Source organism: Podarcis muralis, chromosome 2 (genome assembly GCF_964188315.1).
Source record: "Podarcis muralis chromosome 2, rPodMur119.hap1.1, whole genome shotgun sequence".
NCBI classification, from domain to species: Eukaryota; Metazoa; Chordata; class Lepidosauria; order Squamata; family Lacertidae; genus Podarcis; species Podarcis muralis.
In genome coordinates, this window is record NC_135656.1 from 1,058,700 (window position 1) to 1,085,189 (window position 26,490).

Below are 26,490 nucleotides of genomic sequence, written 5' to 3' on the forward strand. Positions count from 1 at the left end.
GGCCAGGCGGGCTGAGGAGGTGAGCGCTGGAGTCCAATCCCAATAAAATTGGGATTAAGAGGTTTTCTCGGGTCGGCTGTGTCCTGTTGGTGAAGTGGTGGTGAAAATGCTTGCGGGTGGGGGTGGGGACTGACAAAAAATGGGAGGTCAAGGAGGGTCAGTTGTGGGGGGGGGAGAGAAATGTCTCTATTTTCATCTAAGGAATGTTGGAGGGCTGGCTTAATTAAATACAGTGGTACCTCGGGTTAAGTACTTAATTCATTCCAGAGGTCCGTTCTTAACCTGAAACTGTTCTCAACCTGAAGCACCACTTTAGCTAATGGGGCCTCCTGTTGCCGCTGCGCTGCCAGAGCACGATTTCTGTTCTCATCCTGAAGCAAAGTTCTTAATCTGAGGTACTATTTCTGGGTTAGCGGACTCTGTAACCTGAAGCGTATGTAACCGAGGTACCACTGTACTTGAATTGTGGGCCCATGTGGCCACGCTGCATTTGTGGCATCACCAGTAGCCATGGGGACAGGTGCTGACATCATCATAACACAGCTGAAAGGATCAGAGACATTCTCAGGTCTACTGGTGGCAATCTGCCTGGGTAGCCTGCATATAGCACTCAGCTAGAGTGTGCACCTTCTACAACTGCCCCACCCCTCCAAAACATCCCCCCGAGAGGGTGACTAGGCTTGGAAACTGCCTCCCATCGGCTTACAGGCCAGAGGTTCCTCACCCCTGCTCTACGCTGTAAAGGAGATGAATTTCCCACACTTGCTGTGCTTTGGATGAGTTCCTGGGACACCAGGAGAAGATGGAAGAGGCATTCCTCGGAAGCAGGTGAGTAGCCCTTTCTCTATGACTGATAGTTATCTGTTTGGGGCTGCCAGATGGAAATCCAGAGACTTTGCCTGTCAGCTCAAGAGGTCTTGTCAGACCCATTAAGCAACATACCAACCACACCATGTAGTTTGCAGAATACTCCAGCCAATCCTTATAGGATGATAGCTTGTCCTGGTGGGATAGACAGCAGAGAGAAGGGGAAGGAGACCTAGGAGGGTTGACCTGCTGGAGCTCGAATATTTGCTCTTTAGTTTGTACATAATCAATGGATCGAAGAGAGAAACAAAACTGCCACAGCTTCTCGGGATTAGTCTTGCCCCCATCTCCTTTTAGTCTGTCTCCTGATTGTGAGGCTTCCCTGAAGTCACCCTTCTCACAGCAGCCAAAGGAGCCGTCAACAGAAGAGTGGATGGCATAAATCAGCAGGAGAAGCTGTGGCTGCCAACCCCCGGCAGAACTGGATTCCCAGATTTGTTTCAATGATACTCCATTGTTTTCCCCCTCCCTCCCTGGTCGTGGTTGCATCTGGGAACTGACAAAGGTGGGCTGCCAATTTCCTGTTAAATAATGTTAAATATTCTTGTTAAATAATGAAAATAATAGTCTGGAAAGACCCTCAAACAAAGCTAACAAACATAAAGGGGGGTGCACAGCAATGTGTGAGTGTTTATCAGGCCTTCTAGGGGTCCTCGGTGCATTTCACGGCATCCCTGTCACACTTGATGCAAGCTACTACTTAACATTCTTCCAATGTGCTTAATAGAGAGGTAAAGAGGTCAGCTCTCTCCAATGGCTGCTTGTATCTCTATCCGCATGAGCCTCCTCTCCCACTATGGCCTGTAAATGTGCAGTTAATCAAGAAACTCTCCATGCGATTTGTTTGTGCTGAAGATGGAATGATATGTTGCTGTGTGCACAGGTCAGGCTATGCACCCTCCCCCTCCACCATGTGTTGGGAATGGCAGGGATGGGCATGAGAGATTTGTCAACTGAGAGGCCTTTTACTGTGAAGAAGAAAGGAACAAGTATTGGCTGGGTAGGGAGTTTGGTTCTCCAGCCCAGGGATGTACAAATGGCAGAGAACGGCCATTGGGATGCATTGCTTTTAATATGTTCCTTTCAACCCATATGAGTCTGGCACCCCTAAACCTAACTAGCATATCTGGCTCCGACGGCTATGATTGGAACATCCATTTATTCACTGACACTTTGGCTGGAGTGAAGCAGTGTTTTAATTTTGTGCCTTTTGCTGTTGTGCTGCTTTTGGCAGCGGCTGCTCACACCCGGCAGCTCCCACCTCTCCCCAGTGCACTGGACCACTTCTAAAAGCTGTGTCTCAGTGAAAGACAACCCACTGAAAAGGAGGACTCAGGAAGACAATCTCGCAATTCTTCCTGACTAGCTGCTTTGCGGCCCTGGCTTCAATTCCAGCTAGGACCGCAAGGGGCAACTCAGGAGCTAAGTGCACTCCCGATTCTTCTTTTGCCATTTCAGTCACCTGACATTGCAGGATGTCATGTGACTGTCAGGTGGAATGTTCTGCCCCCTTGCCAAAGTTGCCTGCTTCTGAATCTGCCCCTTTGGCCAGATCCAACCCCCCACTCCTGCCTTAAGGTCCAGCTTTCTCTTCGCCAACCACAGTCTGCAGAAGATGTCTGGAGAATTCTTTCTCTTAGTGGTATCCTTATTTATTATTATCATCCCTGATAATATCATTGTTTGTTGTTGATTTTATTTAGATTTTATGTATCTATTTGCTCTGTTTTTAACACTTTAGTGTTGGAACTTTATTTTGCACAGGAGTTTAGGATCCTTGGATGGGCAGCTGTCTATAAATGATTTCAGCTCACTGACGCTTAATATTACTCTCCTGTTCCATTCACTTCTCATGGGTGCAGCTGCAGAGCAATGTACCTGAATAAGGGAAGGGCCTAAGCTCATTGGCAGAGACCAGGGGTTGTGCACAAAACGTCCCAGATTCAACCCTAGACATTTCCGGCTGGAGCTGGAGATTTGTTGCCAGTAAACTAGGGAGATGGGACGATGGTCTGACTCGGTATAAGGCAACTTCCTGTGTTCTAAAATTCTGGTTTTGGTGGGAGAGTTCATGGCAGGTCTTGCTGAGCAAGCTTTGGAGAAGCTCTTGAAGCAGAAAGCCCAAAGTATGTACCCTCTCTGAGATACTCCTCTGTAACGGACAGGAGTGTGGAGCTCGGTGGACCAAGAGGCTTTGTTTGGTTTGGTTGCTTTCTGATTTCTGCAGCTGCGATCAAAGCTCGGTGTTGTTGGGAGATCTAATCCTCCCCCTCTAATCCTCCAGGTTTGTATGCTCAGGCCTGACACTGGGCCCAGCAGCAGAAGGTAATGGGTCTGGAGGGCTGGTTAATCATTCCAAAACATGCTAAGCGTGAGCAATCAGCACAGGCTTCCCCCAGCTTATCGCTATTGCTAAAGTGTTGAAGGAAATGCAACGGGGCAGGGGGAGTTTTTGAAGTTGCTATCTAAAAGTTCTCCATTAGGAATCCATAAAAACAGAGTTTTTGCAAGGCCGTTTGCAAAACGGGTTGGTTTTATTAACTGGTTGGCAAAGGTCTTCCTGCAGGGAATAGGGAAAAGAAATATCAATAATTTTTAATGATTGTAAATGCTCATTGCACTTTACAGATAATGTGAAGGGGGAAGAAAACGAGAGGCCCTTTCTCCAAACAGCACTCAATCTAAACTCAGGGTGGGAGAAGCGATCATGTCCACACCATACATTTGATGCATATTTAAACTACACGGCTTCTCCCCAAGAGTCCTGGGAACTGTAGTTTGTTAAGGGTGCAATAGCCCTGTGGGGGGTGAACTACAATTCCTATAATGCTTTGGGGGGGGGGGAATAAGTACTTTAAATGTGCGGACGTGCCCAAGGATTAAGGCTTTCTGGGAAATGATATATAATGAATTGAAGAAAGTACTTAAGTACACTTTTCGTAAGAAACCAGAGGCCTTCCTCCTGGGCATAGTCGGCCAATCGGTGGTAAAGAAGGATAGAACTTTCTTTATGTACGCTACAGCAGCAGCAAGAATACTCATCGGTAAGCATTGGAAGACACAAGACCTACCCACTCTGGAAGAATGGCAGATGCAAGTAATGGAGTACATGGAGATGGCAGAAATGACTGGCAGAATCCGAGATCAGGGAGAAGAGTCGGTGGAAGAAGATTGGAAGAAATTTAAAATTTACTTACAGAAATATTGTAAAATTTTTGAATGTGAATGACGATGAAATGAAACGAAGTGGCTCTAGCAATATGATTAGAAGTTACAATAAGTGAGGAAAATAACTAAGGGTAAAATAAGAGGGTATGAATTTGCTGAACAAACCTATAAATGGAATACAAAAAAGGGAGGTGCGAGGAAGTCATGAAAATAAGTTAATGAGTGGTACAATATTTGAAAGAGTGATTTTTTCTTTTTAATTTTTCTTTTTAAATTTTGGTTTTTGTTTTTTGTCTGTTTTTGTGCTTTTGTTTTTAAACTTTTATTTGTAAAATCTTAATAAAGATTATCTTAAAAAAAAAAAAGTACTTTAAATGTGCATTGAATATGCGTTAAATGTATAGTGAGAATGGGGCCAGAAAAGGGAGAAGAAGGGAAGGCCAATGTAAAAAGGGAGAGGAAGGGAAGGCCAAGGGTCCTCCCCTTCCTCATTCACTCCCCACAACGACCCCTTGAGGTGGGTTTTAGTCATATATACGTTGGGCCTGTACATCCTCCCAGTAGCACTAGCTTCCTCTGTACCTGAGATCAATGGTCCTGTTTATTACAGTGTTTTGTTGCTCCTGCCCTGCTGCCTCTGCACAAGGAATTATGGGCCTGGTAATTCTTGAGAGGAAAGGTCATACAGTGGTACCTCTGGATACAAATGGGATCCGTTCCGGAGCCCCATTCGCATCCTGAAGCGAACGCAACCCATGTCTGCGCGTGCGCGGGTCGCGATTTGCCACTTCTGCACATGCGCGTGATGTCTTTTCGACCGTCTGCGCATGTGCGAGCGACGAAACCCAGAAGTAACACGTTCCACGGAGCACAACCCGAAAGCGCTCAACCTGAAGCAACTTCAACCTGAGGTATGACTGTATAGGGAAGCACAAGTATTGCTTGTTCTCAAATTCACACCCTTTTTCAAATGTACAAGGTGTACAGCCTCCAACATTCCTCAGATGAAAATAGGGGCATTGCTCACTCCACGCCAACTGGCCCTTCTGTCCCCCCCCCCCTTTTTGGGGTCTTCTCCTGCAGAGCGTTTCCTATCAGAAGAAGGGCAAGGCCCACCACTGCGGCACCAGCAGGACACAGCACACACAGCAGCAGCAGCAGCATCCTATTATAATAATTTATTATTTATACCCCACCCATCTGGCTGGGTTTCCCCAGTCATTCTGGGTGGCTCCCAACAGAATATTAAAAAATACAATAACCCTCCACTGTCCTGAGAAAACCCCTTAATCCTGATTATATTTTATTTTATTCTTTGGTAGATTTACAAAAAGAAAACACACACAGAGCGAGACATATATATATAGGGGAAGAGTCGACATACAAAGCTTTTTAAAATAATAATAATAATAATAATAATAATAATAATAATAATAATAATAATAGACTCCTTGTGCTCCACTGTGCTCCCCCTTCCTTCCCTCCCATAAAGGAAAAACAACCCCAGGATTCCTGCTATGAATATTGCTGATTGCTCCACCCCGGAGTCTGGGCACCTTAAGCTGTTGCACCGCAGCTGCTGCCTTTCTCCGAGCTGCAGTAGCATCACTCTGGTGCTGACTCATGTTCCAGCATTGTGTCCTGGCAATAATAATTCACCCTACCTATGCAGTGCTACCGCTTAGCTAGCTATCATCAACCCTGTATATATTTAATGAATCCAGGGGTTTGCTGTGCAAACACAGGCTCTCTGTGTGTCTGACATGGAATCATGCTACTTTATCCTTTTCATTTTTGTTAATGAAAGGGGGTGTTTCTGGCTCTCCCGGGCAGGCAGTGAAGCCTGGGGGTGTCTCCTTGCCCTCCTGCTGTCCACATGCACATTATTCCCCAGTGTGCCAAACTGTTCCTTAAAAACCATGTTCAGGGCAGCAGAAGAAATTATCCAAAAATAAGGTTTTTAAAAAAGCAATTATATTCAACATGCATGACTTATTTTCTGTTTGCAGAATTTAGATTTATTTTGCAGCTGAATACACAGTTGTTCTTTAATCCTGATCTCATAATGGATTTTAGCAACCTGTTCACAGTCTATTCACCTATCACATGGCAATAAGATCATGCCACTGGATAAGAAGCCTACATGTGATACAAACTTTAACCACACCATAAAATAGCTGACGGCGGGAAGGTAAACGGCGTTTCTGTGTGCGGCTCTGGCTCGCCAGAGCAGCGATGTCACGCTGGCCACGTGACCCGGAAGTGTCTCCGGACAGCGCTGGCCCCCGGCCTCTTGAGTGAGATGGGCGCACAACCCTAGAGTCTGTCAAGACTGGCCCGTATGGGCAGGGGTACCTTTACCTTTACCTTTTTAAAATAGCTGACAAAAGCTCTCCACAATAAATAAACTGATTTGCACCAACAATTCAATGAAACATATTACTTGGCTCTAGAATTCCAGCGCTGAGATCTTTCACGTCCCCTTTAGATGCCCAGCTCTGGACTATTCTGACCTTCTGTGACATCACAGCAATGTTCATGGCAGCCAATAGGACGACAATGCCTGCCCAGTTCCACTATGACGGTGGACATTTAACTAACTAGTGACTACAGAAATGACCGCCCAGGTAACAAAGTTATTTGGGCCCATCTTTCCCTTGACCATTCCCCACCTCAGCCTGCTCTGCCAAGCCACAGGGGTAGAAATCAAAAGGTGCCAGGCACTTACTTTTCATAGTCATGCTTGCAATACAGCTGCCGGTTGCGACAGTAGCAAGTGCCGGAGAGAGCCTGCAGGCAAGCGGCGCACTTCAAGCAGCCTTCGTGCCACGAACGCTCATTCACCCTCAGGAGGAAGCGGTCGGAGATCGGGGTGTTGCAGCCAGCACAAACCTCCCGCATTTTGGACTCTGAGCCTTGATGGCAGGGAACAACAACAACAACAACAACAATAATGAATTGCAAAACTCAAAGGTCCTCCTCATCAATGAGAACAGCTTACAAAGAAACAGGGAGGCCTGGTGTGTTGCGGGTCTGTGGCGTGACCTGCTGGGATACCCTGCCTCGGGATGCTTTTGCAACAGAACACTCGGGTGGTTCATGTCCCAGGAACTCATTGCTGAAAAGAACCCACAATCTGCATGCAAATGGTGCAACTTGTATAATCATACTCCCCCCCCCCCTATAGTTGGAGCTTATATGTTGCAGTTTGGTTCATACTTGGATTCTGTGACTTTGAAGTCATTCCATTGTTTCGAACATTCAATACTTCCCAATAGTGGTAACCCAACTTCATAGGGACGGTGGTCCAACTCCCTTATCATTAACTTAGGAAAAATCTAGAAATATTCATTTTTACCCAGGCAATTGGAGGCTGAAAGATCTGTTCCTGGCAACTCTTAAATTATTTGCTGTGAGAGTAGGTGGTTTTAAAAAACAAAAAACCCCAGTTTTTGTTTAGTTTTTAAGTGTTGTTTTAAAAGGTTTAATCTGTTTTTAGAATATTGTTTAAAACTGTTTTTAGACATTTTAATTGTACTGTATTCTGTTATTTACATGTTTGCCACCTTTGGGAGGAAGCAAGGAATATAAATTTAGCAAACAAACAATATTTGTACATTAATGATTAATTTTTTTAACCTGCCTCATCCCAAAAGCACTCAACAGGTAACAGAGCATTTAAAATATTTTATCCGTATATTATGTGTTTTATACTGCTGTCACTACGATGGGAAATATTCCATAGTCCTACATGAAGTAAGTTTTTCATCTACAGTTCTTCTTTCTGTAAAATGGGTATAATACCAATTGCCCTCATAGCTCATTCCACTATTTATAAAATTTTACTTATATTAGTAATCAATCTGATTATTTTTTTGAATCCCATATATCATTTTTAAGAAGTTTCCCCTTATCCTGAAAACATACATCCCTTCATAGTTTAGAAAACTTTTTAAAAAACCAATCCCAAGAATATAAATAAAAATGTCCTCCTGCTTCTTGAAGCTCAGAGAATTTCCTTGCAGATTCCCCACACTCCATTCTTTACAATGCTCTTGCTTGTGTAAGAGTCACTACTGCGCATCTTTGACCCTGCTTCATCCATTCAGTCAGTTTCCAACCCTCTCTACCACCCCGGATACTGTGGCTTAAGCAGGACATACCTCACTTCAAATAGGAGATAACTTTTTAAATGTCTTGCTTGAGTTGTTCAAGATTATCTGTGCATCAATCTATGGCAGCCGTTCAAAGACTTCCTAGCATGGACTGCAACAGATAAGGAAGTAAGTGCAGCTGGGTCATAAACACCCTCTCCAGCGTGTTGGACGTGGCTTGGGGCTGAGGCAGTGAGGGAGTCTAAGCTGCTGCCAAGTGCATGTCATCATCTTCAGTGCGGAGGTTGCTGGGTCTTGTTGGCGCACTTCCTTTCCTTTTGGGCTTCCCTGCTTGTATGTGTGAGTGCATGTGTTCGCGCTCAATTGATGGCGTGTGCTGCCATCTTGGTGCTGGAGAGGAGCCATGGCTCTGTAGTAAGGCTTTGCACACAGGTGGCACCTGCTGGGAGGGGGGCTGGGAGAAGAAGCCTGCCTGGAACCCCAGAGAGACTCTGCCTAACCTGCAGTTGCTGTTGTTACTGCTATCATTAATTCCCTTCTAAATTGCAGTTCATCTGAAGACCACAGTATATGACATAATATAAAATGATACAGTAAAATTACAAAAAAACTTTAAAGCGTTACAAAAAATAACATTAAAATAAAACAAAAAATTCCTTCCAGTAGCACCTTAAAGACCAACTAAGTTAGTTCTTGGTATGAGCTTTCGTGTGCATGCACACTTCTTCAGATACACTGAAACAGAAGTTGCCAGATCCTTCTATATAGTGAGAAGGTGGGGAGGGGTATTACTCAGAAGGGTGGTGGGAATGGGTGATTGGCAGATAGCTGTGATGAGCCTGTTGACGACTCTTAACGACTGCAATAGGTCTTACAGGAAAAAGCAAGGGGTGAGAAGGTGAAAAATGGCTTTGTCATGTATAATGAGATAAGAATCCAATGTCTTTGTTCAGACCAGGTCTCTCCATGTTTTTAAGTTTGGTAATGAGTTGCAATTCAGCAGCTTCTCTTTCCGGTCTATTTCTGAAATTCCTTTGTAGTAAAACAGCTACTTTGAGATCTTGTATAGAATGTCCTGGGAGATTGAAGTGTTCTCCTACTGGTTTCTCTGTCTTGTGATTCTTGATGTCAGATTTATGTCCGTTTATTCTTTGGCGTAAGGTTTGGCCTGCTTGTCCAATATAGAGAGCTGATTGGTGATCTGCCAATCACCCATTCCCACCACCCTTCTGAGTAATACCCCTCCCCACCTTCTCACTATATAGAAGGATCTGGCAACTTCTGTTTCAGTGTATCTGAAGAAGTGTGCATGCACACGAAAGCTCATACCAAGAACTAACTTAGTTGGTCTTTAAGGTGCTACTGGAAGGAATTTTTTGTTTTGACTATGGCAGACCAACACGGCTACCTATCTGTAATTAAAATAAAATAAACTGACAGTGGAAAACAGCCTCCAAGATGTTGATGTCTTTGATGTTTCCTTTCCACTGAAATGTATTGAAACTGATTGAGTAATTAATGATGATAGTTTTGGCCATAGTGGATAGCAAGACATATAACAGATTTCAGTGGAATCTGAACTGCAGTGGAACAGAAGCAGTGCTGATTGTGGTGAACATAGGACGGGATGGAAATGGCTGCCTCCTTACATTCCTAGTATCCACAATTGGATACCACAGTGGGGAAGGTTTGTGTCCCTTGTCATCAGCAGCTGGGCAATGCTGCTGCCAGCGCTACTAGCAGAGCCTCCCCGGCTCATTTTCAAGGCCCAAGGTGGGATGTACTGGGAAAGATGCTCTTTCAAGTGTTTGGGTCCTGTGCTGTATAAGGCTTTGTAGACCAAATTGAGGAGGTTAAGGGGTGATATGATAGCCTTGTTCAAATATATAAAAGGATGTCACATAGAGGAGGGAGAAAGGTTGTTTTCTGCTGCTCCAGAGAAGCGGACACGGAGCAATGGATCCAAACTACAAGAAAGAAGATTCCACCTAAACATTAGGAAGAACTTCCTGACAGTAAGAGCTGTTCGACAGTGGAATTTGCTGCCAAGGAGTGTGGTGGAGTCTCCTTCTTTGGAGGTCTTTAAGCAGAGGCTTGACAACCATATGTCAGGAGTGCTCTGATGGTGTTTCCTGCTTGGCAGGGGGTTGGACTCGATGGCCCTTGTGGTCTCTTCCAACTCTATGATTCTATGATTCTAAAACCATAGCATATAGACAGCCAGGGCAACTCCCTAAGGGTTGGTGTCACATGGCCCACAGAGCCACGTTTGATATTAGCTGCAGCATCCTGACTGTCTTCAAGGGACAGAAGTCTGCAATAATCTAGTTGGATGGTTATTAGGGTGGAGATAAGATGTAGTTTATGGAGGAAGTGAGGAGGGACCAGAACACACCAACAGCATAGGATCTGCTCCCTCCCTTCATAGAATCACAGAATTGCAGAGTTGGAAGGGACCCTGGGGGTCATCTGGTCCAACCCCCTGCCATGCAGGAATATTAAAGCATTCATGGCAGGTAGCCATCCAGCCTCTGCTTGAAAAACTCCAAGGAAGGAGAGACCACAACCTCCCAGGGGAGACCATTCCTCGGTCAAACAGCTCCTTCTGCCAGGAAGTTTTTCCAAATGTTTAATCTCCTTTCTTGTAGCTTGAAGCCATTAGTTCAAGTCCTACCCTCCAGAGCAGGAGAAAACAAGCATATTCTGTCTCCCATGTCACACCCCTTAAGATATTTGAAGATGGCTATCACATCTACTCTCAGTCTCCTCTTTTCCAGGCTATAATTTAAATGTATCTTTTTTAAAAAATAAAAATTAAGCCTTGAAAAAACCCTTACCAGGCTAAAAAGAGGGGATTTCAAATTCAGATGAAAACTTCATGGTTATTTTATCTAGAAAAGCAAACTTAACAATGTAATTCTACACATGTCTACTCAGACATTAGCTCCATTACTCTCAGGTAAGTGATTGTAGGATTGCAGTTTTGGTCTGCTTAAACACTGAGACATGCATGTTTTCTAAGAAGGGCACAATCAGTATAGTGTGATTTGCTGAAATTTTGAAAGATGTTTAAGGGTTAACATAGCACCAGAATACATAAAATATGACAAATAAGTTGCTCTGAACATATGATAGATTTATCCAAAGATTGGTGACTGTTATAATCCCATGAATTTTTGGAGCAAAAGGACAAAGTCCTGAATTGCAATGTTCAGCTTAATTTTTTTCTGGTTTGATTGCAGTCTCTGATAATCTTATTGCGGCGAGTGGTAGCACCTTTCAAAATTCCCTCTTCTATGCAACTCTTAAAAGTGTGGGGAGCACTGTTTTCCTTTGCATTATATCAGTCCCCGTCTCCATTTCTAGACTTCTGATTTCTCCACACACATCAATTTCATAAAACAATTCAAGTTGCAGTGAATCAAGAGCTTGGGATTCCAGCACAACCCAAGTATCACCACCAGTTATACTAAAAGGCCCTTTACAATTCCTTGCGGGCTCACTTGGGCAGCACTTGCAGCAGATCTCTCTTCCTTGGATTGGCATGCTGAACACACACACACAATCAGGGCAGGTAGGGGGCCAATGGGAGCAAGGACTTTTGTTCTCATTCTTCTCATTGCCTTTACACCCACATCTTCCGCCTGCACATGCCTATAATCATACCAAAATTAAAAGTCATAAAGAAATGGAGCTCGTTTGAGCTCAAGAAAACAACCCTCTCTTATGCAGCATTATTCCAGTTTATTTAACGGCAAAATGCCGAGGTTTGCTGCTTTAGTGGAAACTCTCTGGCATAATTGTCCCAGAGATGCCATTTCAAAGGTCTCTGTACTCCCTTCCATGCATTATTTGCTTCACTTTGTTTGTATGAAAGTTACTGAGAGGGATATATTTTCCCCCAGACTTCATCAGTGCTTGCATAGGCAAGCCAAGCTTGCAGTATGAGCTGGAGTCCTGTGCACACTTACTCAGGAGTAAGCCCCACTTCAGAGTAAAGATGCATAGGCTGCATGGGGGTAGTTGCCCTCTCTGTATATTTTGCACATGAGAGTGGAAAGGTCAGCGTTCCTGTACTGTTAAGAATGGGGGGAAATAAATGATGAATGAATTGCATTTCCCCCACAACTCCTCAACGTTATAAAAGACCTTGTTATCCAATATAGAACAGAAGCAGTATCTGGCAGGAGAGATGCTAGGAGATCCTTCTTATTTAGCACAAGATGTCAGTCTAAATTGATATCAGTGTAAATTGGGGAAGGAGTACGACAAGGCTGTATATTGTCTCCCTGCTTATTTAGGTAACTTTTATGCAGAATTCATCATTAAGATTGCAGGAAGAAATATCAACAACCTCAGATATGCAGATGACACAACCTTGATGGCAGAAAATGAGGAGAAATTAAAGAACCTCTTAATGAGGGTGAAAGAGGAGAGCACAAAATATGCTCTGCAGCTCAACATAAAAAAAACTAAGATCATGGCCACTGGTCCCATCACCTCCTGGCAAATAGAAGGGGAAGAAATGGAGGCAGTGAGATATTTTACTTTTTTGGGTTCCATGATCACTGCAGATGGTGATAGCCTGCTTCTTGGGAGAAAAGCAATGACAAACCTAGACAGCATCTTAAAAAGCAGAGACATCACCTTGCCGACAAAGGTCTGTATAGTTAAAGCTATGGTTTTCCCATTAGTGATGTATGGAAGTGAGAGCTGGACCATAAAGAAGGCTGATCACCGAAGAATTGATGCTTTTGAATTATGATGCTAGAAGAGACTCTTGAGAGTCCCATGGACTGCAACAAGATCAAACCTATCCATTCTGAAGGAAATCAGCCCTGAGTGCTCACTGGAAGGACAGATCCTGAAGCTGAGGCTCCAATACTTTGGCCACCTCATGAGAAGAGAAGACTCCCTGGGAAAGACCCTGATGCTGGGAAAGATGGAGGGCACAAGGAGAAGGGGATGACAGAGGACGAGATGGTTGGACAGTGTTCTCAAAGCTACTAACATAAGTTTGACCAAACTGTGTGAGGCAGTGGAAGACAGGAGTGCCTGGCGTGCTCTGGTCCATGGGGTCACAAAGAGTCGGACATGAATAAACAACTAAACAACAACAAATCAATGTAAATGCACCACTTTTGTTTTCCAAAGGATTTAGAAGTGCTCCAAAAGTCAAGCTATGGTTTTCAGAATGCTGATGTTTCCCCATCCTCAGAATACTTTTAGCCATCATGATTATTAAGAAAAACAATGAAACATGTTGGTTGTGCCAGCAGGAACTTAGGAAACTGTGTAGGACTACGCCATTTGAAATAAGAAAACCCATCTATTGCCTTTAAAAAATCCTGGCTTATGTAAACTTAGACATTAATGAGCAGGTTATATCAGGATGTCAGTGATAAACAGCCTGTGTTGTTATCCATTATAAACATAATTACATTCACCACTGGTATTTTATTGTCCTTATGGGTCTAAAAGCATCATTAAGGTTACACATTTCATTTCTTGACATTCCTTTTTTTGAATTTGTTATAGGCATTGTATTTCTACTGTGGTCATGTGTTTGCTGAGTATTAATTCTAATAGTAGATTCTCTATATATAAGGTGCTATATTCCTCAAGGCAATGAAAAATAATTTCATGAAAACAATTCAAAAGTGTAATAAAACAATGTGTGTGTGTGTGTGTGTGTGTGTGTGTGTGTGTGTGTTTGCACAAAACAGTCAGCATAATACTGTACATCTAAGGAGAACGCTACATATACTCAAGTTCACTGTCCTGACGTTGCTTTTCAAAAATAACCTTTCTGTATTTTGCATCAGTGAGCTTTAATTCACATTAAGTAGCAGGTTTGCTTCTAGATTAGCAAAGGGCATCCTAGTCTGGGTTGTTGTTCTTCCCTTAACCAGAGTCTAGAGAACCAAGAAAGATTTTCTGAAGCTGATGCTATACTAGGGCCCGTCTAGCACTTACTTGGAGCCTGAGCATCACTGCAGACATTCAGCCAAGACCACTGGATTGTGGGGCATTTGCCCCCCACCTGTGGAGCTGTACACACGCTTCCCTAAATCAGAAACTCACCATAGCCCAGGACGGGCGTGGCCTGCTGGAGACAAGATGGAGCCTCTTCCGTCTTCATCCTCCAGGTCTGGCAAGCATAGGATGGACCTGCCATGGAGGAGGAGAGACTTAGTTAGTCATAAAAAAGAGAGAGAGATAAGGGCAAGGGAGGCTGGCAGGCAGCAGCTGGACTCAAGCAGGATGAAGGAGAATTGGGAATCCAACTTCTGCCTTCTCAAGTGCTTGCCAACAAAGTAACTCCAAAAAGGGCTAGGTACTCTCAGTGTATTTTCTTGGATGCTGTTCTGGATTTGGGAGTGAGGCTGCTATTTTTAATTTTTTCTGGCAGTGGGACATCTGTGCCTCTGATGACACACAAGAGTGTTTACAGCTCCCCATGTATGCCATCTCACTATAGGGTTGCCAACTGTTTCAGTGGCTGCTGCTTCTGTGCTATCAGCCATCAATATTAACCGTAGGTAGTATTAATCACTGTGCTCTGAAAAGCATCACCTGCTGACTTCTGCACCTTAAAAGCACAAGAGCAGACCAGCTATGCCCCCCCCCTCCGACTCCATCTGTTGGTAGATATGATCACACCCGGGCTTCATCATCTACATTGTCTTCCAGTTCTTTTCTAAGCCCTCCAATGTTTAAACGAAGCCCTAAACAAGTTACCTGAAGGATTATCTCTTGCATATACATACTCAAGACTTTCACCAGAGGCCCTCCTTGAGGTTCACCTGCCTGGTGGTGTGTGGGCATGGGGACAGGGCCTTTGAGCCGCTATTAAAAACATAGCTACAGGAGCTAGTTGAAAAGTTGGGAACCCTTAACTGGGGTAAGGGAAAACAATAAATGTTAATTATGTACTGAAATAATACAAAGGAGGACCCCAGAAGTCCACGAAGCCTAGCATCAAAAACCATCAATTTGAGCTGCTATTAAAAACATAGCTACAGGAGCTAGTTGAAAAGTTGGGAACCCTAATTATTATAATGGCCTACTTTACAGCCTTGGGAATTACTGAGAGTGGGATGCAAAAGCAAATGACAATCTGGTAGGTAAGAGATAAGGGCATAAATCAGGCTTTCTGAGGTAAAACCAAGGAAGTAAAACAGACCTAACAAATGAATTTAGCGTTATACAATATCTTCTTTATCCATGCTCTTGTTCTTCCTTTCCTAACATTACAGACTCTTCAAAATATCAGCCTCAGCAAATGGCACAAGCATAAGGGCTGCCAAAATGAAAATATTGTTATAGGTGGGGGGGGCGCTAAACCCTAGAAATTAATAAATCCTAATTGGGGTGGCACATAACAATATGAAGCTATTCTAAAAGCGGAATGCTGCTGGGATTTCAGCCTGCCTGAAAATCAGTCCCCTAACCCCACGTGCGAAGGAGCTGATTTTAGTCAGCCATCAGCAGTAAGGGTGACTCTCTGCACATGCTCAGTGTCTTAAGGCATTCAAAGTGGATTCTATCTGAGGGTTAAGGTCTGGACACCCATGGCAACACCAAAGCCTCGAAGACAAAACTGCTTCCGTCTATGACAAATGAAAGTGAGCCAAGGTGAGCCATCAGGCTATAGGAGAAGTTGCCCAGTCAGGCTGGAGTTGTAGGTGAGGATTGCTGGTGTCTCCACTAGAAGCAGAAGATGCATTACGTTGTGAGTGCCAAGCTGTGCCTGTGTGGATGGATGACTGGAGAAATAAGAGCACAACCATCTGATCTGGTCATAGGGCAAACCTTCCAAAGGGGGGGGGGTGTTCCTTTCCCTAGATCAGGTTCTCTAGCTCCTGAGAAATGAGGGACATCCCCTGGGTCTCTGTGCTGGGAATGATTGGAAGTTCCTGTGTGACACCTGATGCAGGGAAAGGACAGCAGAGCCTAACTGGAAGGAGCCTGGCCTGAACAGTATATCACACAGAGATACCGTGGGGCGGCCTTCTCTGTGAGTGGAGCTGCTTACAGGAGTTTCTCCTAATTTGATTAGCTTGTTCCTCACCGATGTTCTTAATTCTCATTACTCTCAGGAGTAGCTCATCCCAGCACTCAAGTTGCAAATTCCTGCTCCAAGACCAAGAGCAGGGCATGGGAAACATAGCAGGGTGGGGGGCTCCAGATTTTGCCATTGTCATTCCTGCTCACTGCCTAGTCCCTAGAAATCACTTCCGCAGTTAAGCAGTGTGCATAGATATCATTGGCAGGGCCAATGGGAGAAAAGTTCAGGAGTGCTTTTGTAATTCTTTGAAAATTTCAATAAATATGTTTGGGGAAAAAAGAAAAGAAAAGTTCAGGAGTGCAACTAGTAACTCTTAGCACCCCAATTTAGAGAGATGCTAGAAGTAGGGATTTCCTTAATTGCAGCAGCCAACATGGGAGCCTATAGCTGAGGGGTCAGGAGCCTGTGACCCTTTAGGCGCTGTTGCACCAGCAGGACCAAAGGTCAGCGGTGATGGGTGCTGGAGTCCAGAAACATCTGGCCAGCCACAGTTTCTCCATCCCGACTTTAATTCTACTGCATGGAGACAAGAACAAAAGGTCTCTCTCCATTTGCAGTCCAAGTTAAAACAAAACAAAACCCTTTCCTGCCTTTTTTATCAAATAGGCCTGGTTAGGATTGTGTCCTTAGACTACTCTGCGGGTTTACTTCTCAGTAAATATACTTATAGGGGGACGCGGGTGGCGCTGTGGGTAAAAGCCTCAGCGCCTAGGGCTTGCCGATCGCATGGTCGGCGGTTCGAATCCCCGTGGCGGGGTGCGCTCCCGTTGCTCGGTCCCAGCGCCTGCCAACCTAGCAGTTCGAAAGCACCCCCGGGTGCAAGTAGATAAATAGGGACCGCTTACTAGCGGGAAGGTAAACAGCGTTTCCGTGTGCGGCTCTGGCTCGCCAGAGCAGCGATGTCACGCTGGCCACGTGACCAGAAGTGTCTCCGGACAGCGCTGGCCCCCGGCCTCTTGAGTGAGATGGGCGCACAACCCTAAGAGTCTGTCAAGACTGGCCCGTAGGGGCAGGGGTACCTTTACCTTTTTAAATATACTTATATCATCAGATTCTTCTACCTGTCCTTCAGTACCTGGTAGGGTATCCTACTTTGTTCTTCCTCTGCTTTGGACAGGAAGAAGCAAGAGCTGTGGGGACCAAGGTGTCTCAGGAAGAGGGCAGAGGAGGAGCTGGAAAACGGATTGGGACACAGAGAACGGGGCGGGTGGGGGCGGGTGTCCCAGGCAGGTACCTTGGTCGTGATCTAGAAACTGTGATCTAGGGCCGCTCGCCTGCCGCTTCGACCTGTGGGACCCCCGCCTGCCCCCGCCCACCTGCCCGGATCCTGACTCCTTTTTTTCAGTTCGAGAGGGAGGAAGCTAGAAGGGGAGGCGGCCGGGGAGGGGGACGGCCAAGGAAGGCTCTTGCATTCCGCCGACTCGCCGCGATGGCCCGGCGCCTGCCCGGAGCAAGCGGAAGAGAGTTCTCGCTCCGGGCGAGAAGCCGCGTTTCCACGAGCGTCTCTCCTCCGAGGCGGCGAGGAGTCGAATTCCGAGACCGGCGGCGGCCGAGGCGCTGCTACCCGGGTCTCATCAATGCTCGGCTTTGGGGCGCAATTTAATCTCCCCCTCTCTCTTTGGTCCGCCTGTTTTTAAAAGGTATTTTATTTGGAAAGGGGCTTGGTAAATTCCACCCTCCCCAGCAAACCCAACCAACAATAATTGGAACAACTCTGTGATCTATTCGCCCCCAAAGGACGGCTGGAGAAGAGAATGGATTCTGTTCCAAGGCTTTTGCGCTAACAGGCGCTTCGGCCAAAGGGAAGCGATGCGAGATCTTGAACATTAATTGTTGCGTTTGTGAGTCTTTAGGAAAACGAGAAGCTTTCCTCTGTTTCCTCTCTCGTCTCCTCTCCAGTTTTTCTGAGGCTGAGGTCATATTTATATATACACGCTTACTTTAAAAGTAACTTCTCCTGAACTCAGTGAGTCTTACTTCTGAGTAAGTAGACGTTGACACTAGACAGGTTGCGTCGTACATTTCAATTAGATGGGCATTTTCTGCCATGAATAGGGGGAAATTGCCGCTAGGTTCCTTTTCATTTTGTATTAGTTATCCAGCCCGCTTTATACGTTGTGTTAAGCACCAGCTTTTTGAATCCGATGTTTGTTTTGGGTTTTAAAAGTTACTTCTCATCTTCGACGCGGGTTACACTTTGTAGGTGATTATTTTGAGATGCGGCATTTCAACATTTTTATGTATTTCCTCGAAAGGGCTGACGGATCTCGTTTATTTTTTTAAAGTAACAGTTCGGATTCGACAACCTTAACTTAAGACATGCTGTGAAAAATATAATGCTTAAAGTGGCACCTGAAAAGACTAATACATTTGTGGGTCTGTCTACGCTACATAAAGCACGTTGTTGTTTTCAAACTGTCCGTGCCCACAATGAACCTAAAGGAAAATACAGATTTCCCCCCCTTTGTATATATACATATTTTTCACATTTATAAAATCGCCTTTCAGCAAAGGCTCCAGAGGTGGAGGAAGCAAAAAATAAAATAGCTTAGTGCAGTGGTTAGCGTAGTGCATTGAAGCGGGTGCGGGGGTGTGTGATCTGGGTTCAAATCTCCATTGGGCCATGGAGCTCACCGGGTGATTTTGGGACAGTCTCAATCTCTCCGCCTAAACTATCTCACAGGATTGATGTGATCGCGTGAGGATAAAATGGAGGAGGAGAACCTTGAGTTTCTTGTAAGATACAAATAACTAAATTTCACTTTACAAACATTTATATAGAACACATCAGCAAGCAAAAGATAATTACAATAAATTAAAACTTCATGCAAAATACAAGAACTAGCAAATAAATTAATAAGAAAAACAATAATAACAGTTTATTAAATTTATATACCGCTTTTCATTCAAAGATCACATTCCAAACCTTGACCTGTCGACTTTCCTAGCGGCTTGCCAAAATTAATTGACCAATGCACTCTAAAACCATTGTATATTTTTAAACCTAGCGGAGTCAAAAGGCATCAATGCATAGCTGTCTTTTTTTTGCGAGGAATCCTATACGGAATAAGGGAATTTCCCTTAAAAAAAGGGGAAAGTTGACAGCTGTGCATCAATGGCGGCACTGCTTTAAGCTGCTACACATCCGGATGCTAAATATATTTCGTACAAGGCCGATGGATTTCAATTGCGTCTAACACCGAAGTTATTAAGTTTTAATAAGTCTAACGAGCCGATCATTTACATTTAGTTGCAAATAAATTCCATTTATCTCAATAGCCGCCTGATGACTTTAAGACTTCCAGAACTCAGATCACACAGCAAAACGGTTAACAGGATAAGCATCTGCATGTTTTACCAGATGTAAATCCCATTGGGTTCGGGGTTTACTCGCAGGTAAGTACGTATCAGATCGCCGCGCAGGTCTTCAGAATTGTTCTCCCCAGAGCAGACTCGCACAATGTATTGTTCTGGAATCTGCCTACAAGTTTATCAAGGGAGGGGCGGAGGCCGGAAAGAGTGCGTGGCTTTTAAAAAATCACACTTGACTAGAGTTTACTTACAAGTAAAACAATGTGTTTAGAATTGAGATGTCTCTTGAAAATAAATTCCTTTTCGATCACTGGATCTTCCAGAGACAATATCGATGGGGCTTGAGACATAACATTCCCTATAGAATACCAGGAAATCGTGGCAAACTTTTATCCACATATTGAAGCTACCCAATTTTTACGCGCGCCGAGCGTAGGCTTCTCGCTGCAGGAGAACCCTTCTTTTTGCATGTTGGGACGCTATGAAAGCCCGTTGACGCGGACGCTGTGTGAACAATAGGTGATATATGTGAACGCGCCTATGCTTCTTCAAATATGAAATCATAATAGCCAGGCCATTCTCAGTTATTTCAAGGAGATTTTTAAAATGCCTCCGGGTCGTGCAGCTGGCTGTGCATAAGCCGAAAAAAGCACCGCCGAGTTCTCTGGGACTTACTCCGAGGCAAGTATGCTTAGGAGCAGGCATAAATTTGGCTGGATCATGCCCTGATTTTGTTTTTACCAGCACTCTAGAAGGTGCGTCATAAAGGTATAGCAGCATGTATTTTGCATGGTACATAACTTTACTAGGGTCCTATTTGGCGACGCAGCGAGGAAGTCGGGAGTCGAAGCGCACGCAGCGTCCTCAACCTCGAGGAGTTCAGGGTTTGTCCTCAACATGCGCCTCAAATCTAAGTTAAAAGAACTATAACCGACATCGCAGGAGCCCGTCCGACAAGGAGTCTGGCGCGCTGCAACTTCCCTGTTTGTCCCGATGCGCATCCAGGGACCGACCAACCCAGGAAGCGAAGGAACGTGGAGAAGCGCCCTGCCATAGAAAATAGGGCACAGGTATGCAAACACACGTGAGCGCGCTGCTATACGATATTTTTCATCTTTTATAATATATCGGATTTCTCTCTCACACCCTTGCGCCAGCAGAACTCTTTGGATGATGACTGAAGGGTCGTAGCGCCAAGTCTCACCTTCCTTACCTAAAGACACGGGCAGCTTAGTAGCCGGTCCGTAAGAACAGTAGCGACACGCAAGCAAGTCACGCAACAACACACACACACACACACACACACACGGTATACTATATATCGAAATGCTTGCGTTATTTGCGAGAATGACTTTAGGACAAATCAATGCATCCAGCGATATAAATAGAAGTCTGCGATTCGTGCCCCTGGAATACTGTAATATTTGTCCCGGTTGCAAACAGAAACTCACTGAAAGAGACTTCTGCCAATGCACAGTTGCTCCTCTGACGGTCACATACCGATCTTTCATATATGATCTATCGTATGTATATAGACCCCCCCCACCCCAAGTCAGCGCGGTTTTTGCTCTCGCAAGAAGCGTCTGGGAAGTGAGGAGGAGGAGTGCCCTTCGCTAGGACTCTTTAAGCAGTGAAAAGCAAGTCCCATCTTTCTCTCTCTCTCTCTCCCTCTCGATTTCATTCCCCAAGTAGTCTCGACCTCATGCGGATGGTACTCAGTCCTCCTTCCCCGCAGCTTCTCGCACAAATCACCCTCGGCGTTTAGCAGACGCTCAGCAGGCTGAGTCCACTGTAGCCGACCCCTTTCCGTCCCAAACCAGGGGCACGATCCACCCGAACGGAAGCATTTCCCACGTCCTTGTGCTTTGCCAGACGAGAGGCTGAAGCGCTCGCCTCCCCGACCCCTTGAAACCGACGGGACTTGGGACGCGTCAAGCTATGGGGTAGATGGTGCCCCTTGCTTGGAAGCTGATGCTCACCTGGATTGAAGGCAAACTTAAAGTGAAATCCCAACCAAGCCTAAGCGAGCCTAATTCGCTAAATGGACAGGTCGGGAAGGCTGCGTTCCTTGGCGCGCTTCCTCGAGAAAAAGTCCCACTGAAAAGTGCAGGGTTTCCTTCCGAGGAAGCGTGCTTAGGATTGTGCTGCAACTCTCCCCTGCCTCCCCACCCCCACCCTGCCAAATAGGACGCCCCAAACTCCATAACCGCCGCACAGAAGAAGAGGCCCAAAGGTCCGTCTAGCGCAGCGTCGCAGAGCCCAACCAGGCGCCTCTGGGCAGCTCACCGCGGGCAAGAGCCCAGCGCAAAAGCCCCTTCCTGCAGCAGCTGCCTCCCCCCTGCCCCGCCTGCAACTCAGTGAGCGCGGCCTGTGATCCTGGTGACAGCCTATAAGCCATGCTGAATAGCAGCCGACGAGACGCCTCATACTCCACGAACCAGTCCTCTAAAAGCCACCCGAGCTTGTGTGTGGCTGTCGCCGGACCTTGTGGTGGTGAGTCCCACAGCGAATTCTGCCGGTGCGCGCTCCTCTGCCTGGAGCCTCCTGCCAGTCAGCCGCTTTGGATCACCCCGAGACCCTGCGCTAGGAGAGGAGGCGCACACGGTTCAGCGGGATCCCCTTTCAACGAAAGGTGCAATCCCTGCCCAGCCTTAAGAAAACTTCCCGTCGATCATTGAAGGGGCCCCTCTTGGGAGGTGGCGGGGAGAGACCCAGAGCCTGTGCACACTCTGGGGTGGGTGAGGACTTAGTTTAGGGGTGGAAGCCAGATCAATCCCCCCCCCGCTCTTCTAAAGGACCAGGCCGGCGACGCGACTCGAACCCTCGCCCCGTTCTTAGGGAAGGATTTCCAAGGCTCTCTCGTAAGGAACCGCTCCAGTGGCGGGGGCGGGGGGTGAAAGGGAAGCGAGGAACAGCCTGGAGGCGAAAGCGCGGGAGATCCTCTCTCTTTTTGCCCCCCCCCCCGGCTTTCCGTATTTCGGAGCCCCCACCCGGACGCGAAGCTCTCGATCTCGGCCAAACGCGCGACCTACCCGATTCCGGCGCTGGTTTCCCTCTCTGCTCGTCCGCTCTGCCTTCGGCTGCGAAGGAGAGGAGGAGGAGGAGAGGGAGGAGGGGGAGGGGGAGGGGGAAGATGATGGGGTGGGGGTCCCCCCCTATTGTCTAAAGCTTGCAAGGGGGCTGGAAATGAAAGTGAATACTCCAGACACATCCAGGAGCGCGCCAGGAGGGATGGATGGGCGACCTCCACCCACTTGAACCTGCCCCCCCCCCCGCGCTACTTGTCATTCGTAGGAATCAGGAAGGGAGGGCAGTCCTTCAAAGCCGCTGCTTGCTGCTTCAGGCTGAAGAGCAGTGGACGCTTACTTAGGAGTAAGTCCCTTGGAGAGCAGGGATAAATATTCCCTTTATGGCTGCACGGTGTGTTTGGAATCAGCAGCCACAGTTTAAGGACTGGGCTTCCACCCTCCTCAGCTGGGACCGTTTCAAACAAGTAAAGACTGTTCTATTATTTTATTGTATTAATTGCATTTGTATCCCAGCCTTTTCTCCAAGGAGCTCCAGGTGGCGCACGTGGTTCTCTGCCTCCTCCTTTAACCCCCACAACAACCCTGCAAAGTAGGTTAGGCTGAGATGGTCACTCTGGGAGCCCCTGGCTGAGTGGGGGTGGTTGCCCCCTTGTCCCCTACAAGGCACAAGCCCATTAGTTTAGTATTGTTCTCGCTTTGATATTCTGACCGATGGGGGTATTGTTTTTATGACTAGGAGGAAAACAATACGGTGGAAAATTCTGGTACCTGGAGCTGTGCCTCCTGATCGCACACAGAGTTATTTCCTTTCCTTCGTGGTGCAGTGGTGAAAGCATTGGACTAGCACTTGGAAGGCCAGCGTTCATCTATGGAACTTGCTGGGTGACCTTGGACTAGTCGCTGCCTCTCAGCCTCACCTACCTCACAAAGTTGTTCTGAGGATAAAAATGAGGAGGAAGAGATTCATGTACCCTGATTTGAGTGCCTTGGAGGAAAGGTGGCACATGAATGTAGTAAATAAATAGATACTCACTACTTTGGCAGACGATGCTTCCTGATACAATGTGTTGCTCCTAAAATAATCTCTGTGTAGGGAAAGAAACCACATGCATGAACAACTGTCCTGCAATGTCCACAGCAACCACAATAGCTCTCCCTCCTGCTTAAAATTGTGGAACTTCTAGGCTGTGGCAGGAAGGAACTCCCTCCCCCTAGAGGGGCGTCCAACATATTTATTGTATCTTTTTTCATAGATGCTCAAGACGCACCTCTTTACCCTTGACGGTGAAGGTGTTTGTTTTGTGGAAGACACCTTTCTACTGAATCAATTCTGTTCTGTTCCAGTTGGAAGGTTTTGCACTTTTTGGAATTGCATCTGTTTGGTTTTCACGACTGTATAATATACTATAAGCAGCCCCAGGTCAAAGTTGGGAAATAAATATTATTTATTTATACTAGGGGCTGCAGCTTTGGTCCACTCTGCTCGCCAGCTTTGCCTACCTGCCAGCCCCTTTGCAAAGCACCCTTCCTCCACACCTGACTAACTCTACTCCCCCCCCCCCAGGAGACGACTAAGAGATCAATTTTGGATCAGGATTTGATAGTTTGGGGGGAAATTCCCCAAAGAGAATATATGGACCATGCCACCACATGTGCAGTATGGACCTGGGTAAATTACACTCCCACCAGCAAATTATTGAAGTATTATAAATACTTTTGTTTAAAGTGAGTGGGCAAATAAAACAGTGGTGTGCTACTTTTAAAGCATTTTCTCAGGTCTTAACTTAGAACCAAATGACAAAGTGTTCTGTCCCCCCACCCCAAGTTGTTCATTCAGATTCTGTTCTTTTTATGTACTTCCTTTACAAATAAATAACCATAAAAAAATAAATAAAAGGGACAGGGGTGGCGCTGTGGGTTAAAGCCTCAGCGCCTAGGACTTGCCGATCGAAAGGTCGGCGGTTCGAATCCCCGTGGCGGGGTGCGCTCCCGTCGTTCGGTCCCAGCGCCTGCCAACCTAGCAGTTCGAAAGCACCTTTGGGTGCAAGTAGATAAATAGTGAGCGCACAACCCTAGAGTCTGGCAAGACTGGCCCGTAGGGGCAGGGGTACCTTTAAAAAGGTAAAGGTACCCCTGCCCATACGGGCCAGTCTTGACAGACTCTAGGGTTGTGCGCCCATCTCACTTAAGAGGCCGGGGGCCAGCGCTGTCCGGAGACACTTCCGGGTCACGTGGCCAGCGTGACAAAGCTGCATCTGGCGAGCCAGCGCAGCACACGGAAACGCCGTTTACCTTCCCGCCAGTAAGCGGTCCCTCTTTATCTACTTGCACCCGGGGGTACTTTCGAACTGCTAGGTTGGCAGGCACTGGGACCGAGCAACGGGAGCGCACCCCGCTGCGGGGATTCGAACCGCCGACCTTTCGATCGGCAAGCCCTAGGCGCTGAGGCTTTTACCCACAGCGCCACCCGCATCCCTTAGGGGTACCTTTACCTTTACCTTTTTAACCATAAAAATGCTGCTGCCTGTTTAGAGGCATCTTTCTAATTGTTCAAAAGATTTCTGATTGATCAGTCAAACCGCAGTGCTATAAAATTATTCAAATGTCCACCTATGTGCTTGCGCATCCCATTCATCCCCAGGAATACTTGTCTAAATATAATACAGGAAAGTGCAGATGAGAGATTTACAACATCTGCTTAAAGAAAACCCACTGAGAAGATTATAGACAATTCACCATATGGGCAGTTGATACTGTACATATTAGGATGGGATCGTGGGTGTAGCCAGGATTTTTGTTGGGGGGCGGTAAGAACCTCAGTTTGCTATGTATTTTTATTGATTTTTATTGATGGGGGGCAGCGGCCCCCCTGCTCCCCAGCTACGCCCATGGATGGGGTAGTGATAGCACCACCATCTCAGATTTTAATTCTGAGACAAAGTTAACTTTACTTTCAGTGGCTACCTAAGAACTATAGTGAGGGCCGTGCAAAGGACGATCAGAGGAAGAAGGATCTATTGGCACTGAGAGACCAGATGAAAAGTTCTCAGGAGATCAACACATAGCTGTCCTTTTGATAATGTTAACAGTGCTGTGAAAATGACATATTTTGTAAGCATTCGCCCTCTGATTAGACATCCATGGCAGCCTGTCAGAAACCTGCTTATCTGAAAAAAATGTGTATGTATGTATTTGTATGTATTTTGCTTGTATTTTGTAATAATTATGTTAAATAAAATTTAATTAAAAATTTAAAAAGAAAAGAAAATTCAGAACCTGAAGGGTTTGCATTAGGCCATTATGCTCCTTCTTTCAGAGAAAATAAAAGCAAGTGGAAGTATTGACTGGAATAATTCCTCCCCAGGGCGAATTCTCATGTTGGAATTGTGTGTACTATAATAATAATAATAATAATAATAATAATAATAATAATAATAATAATAATTTATTATTTGTACCCTGCCCATCTGGCTGGGTTTCCCTAGCCACTCTGGGCGGCTTCCAACAAAGATAAAAAACACACTGAAATATCACATATTAAAAACTTCCCTGAACAGGGCTGCCTTCAGATGTCTTCTGAATGTCAGGTAGTTGTTTATCGCTTTGACATCTGATGGGAGGGCGTTCCACAGGGCGGGCGCCACTACCGAGAAGGCCCTCTGCCTGGTTCCCTGTAACTTGGCCTCTCGCAGTGAGGGAACCGCCAGAAGGCCCTCGGAACTGGACCTCAGTGTCCGGGCAGAACGACTGTCAATTAACCTGTAAAGTGACATATTTACTAATCTTGTAGCCAGCACAGGATAAAAATTGAGGCTGCAATCCGAAACACTTCTGCAAGTGAGTAAGCTCCATTGAGTATACAAGAGCTTAGTTCTGCGTGAACCCGCCTAGGCCTGCACTGCCTGGCATTTTCCACCTGCAACTCAGC

At 45.9% G+C, this 26,490-nt stretch overlaps 1 protein-coding gene across 4 annotated transcripts in view; it reads right to left on the bottom strand.

Moving 5' to 3' along the window:
- Positions 1-22,682, bottom strand: part of LOC114592879 (LIM/homeobox protein LMX-1.2-like) — a 96,467-nt gene extending 73,785 nt beyond the window's left edge. For 2 of the 4 annotated variants that reach the window (XM_028721168.2, XM_028721167.2), the window contains exons 1-3: positions 22,566-22,682; positions 14,235-14,321; positions 6,764-6,950 (exon numbers count right to left, since the gene is read on the bottom strand). In XM_028721168.2, coding sequence (XP_028577001.1) covers positions 6,764-6,950; positions 14,235-14,292 — 245 coding nt within the window. In that variant the 5' untranslated portion in view covers positions 14,293-14,321; positions 22,566-22,682. Of the gene's footprint in view, positions 1-6,763; positions 6,951-11,653; positions 11,805-14,234; positions 14,323-22,565 lie in introns of those variants that run through there. The other 2 variants (XM_028721166.2, XM_028721165.2) reach the window with 1 other exon arrangement.
- Between the last annotated feature and the right edge of the window lie 3,808 nt (positions 22,683-26,490).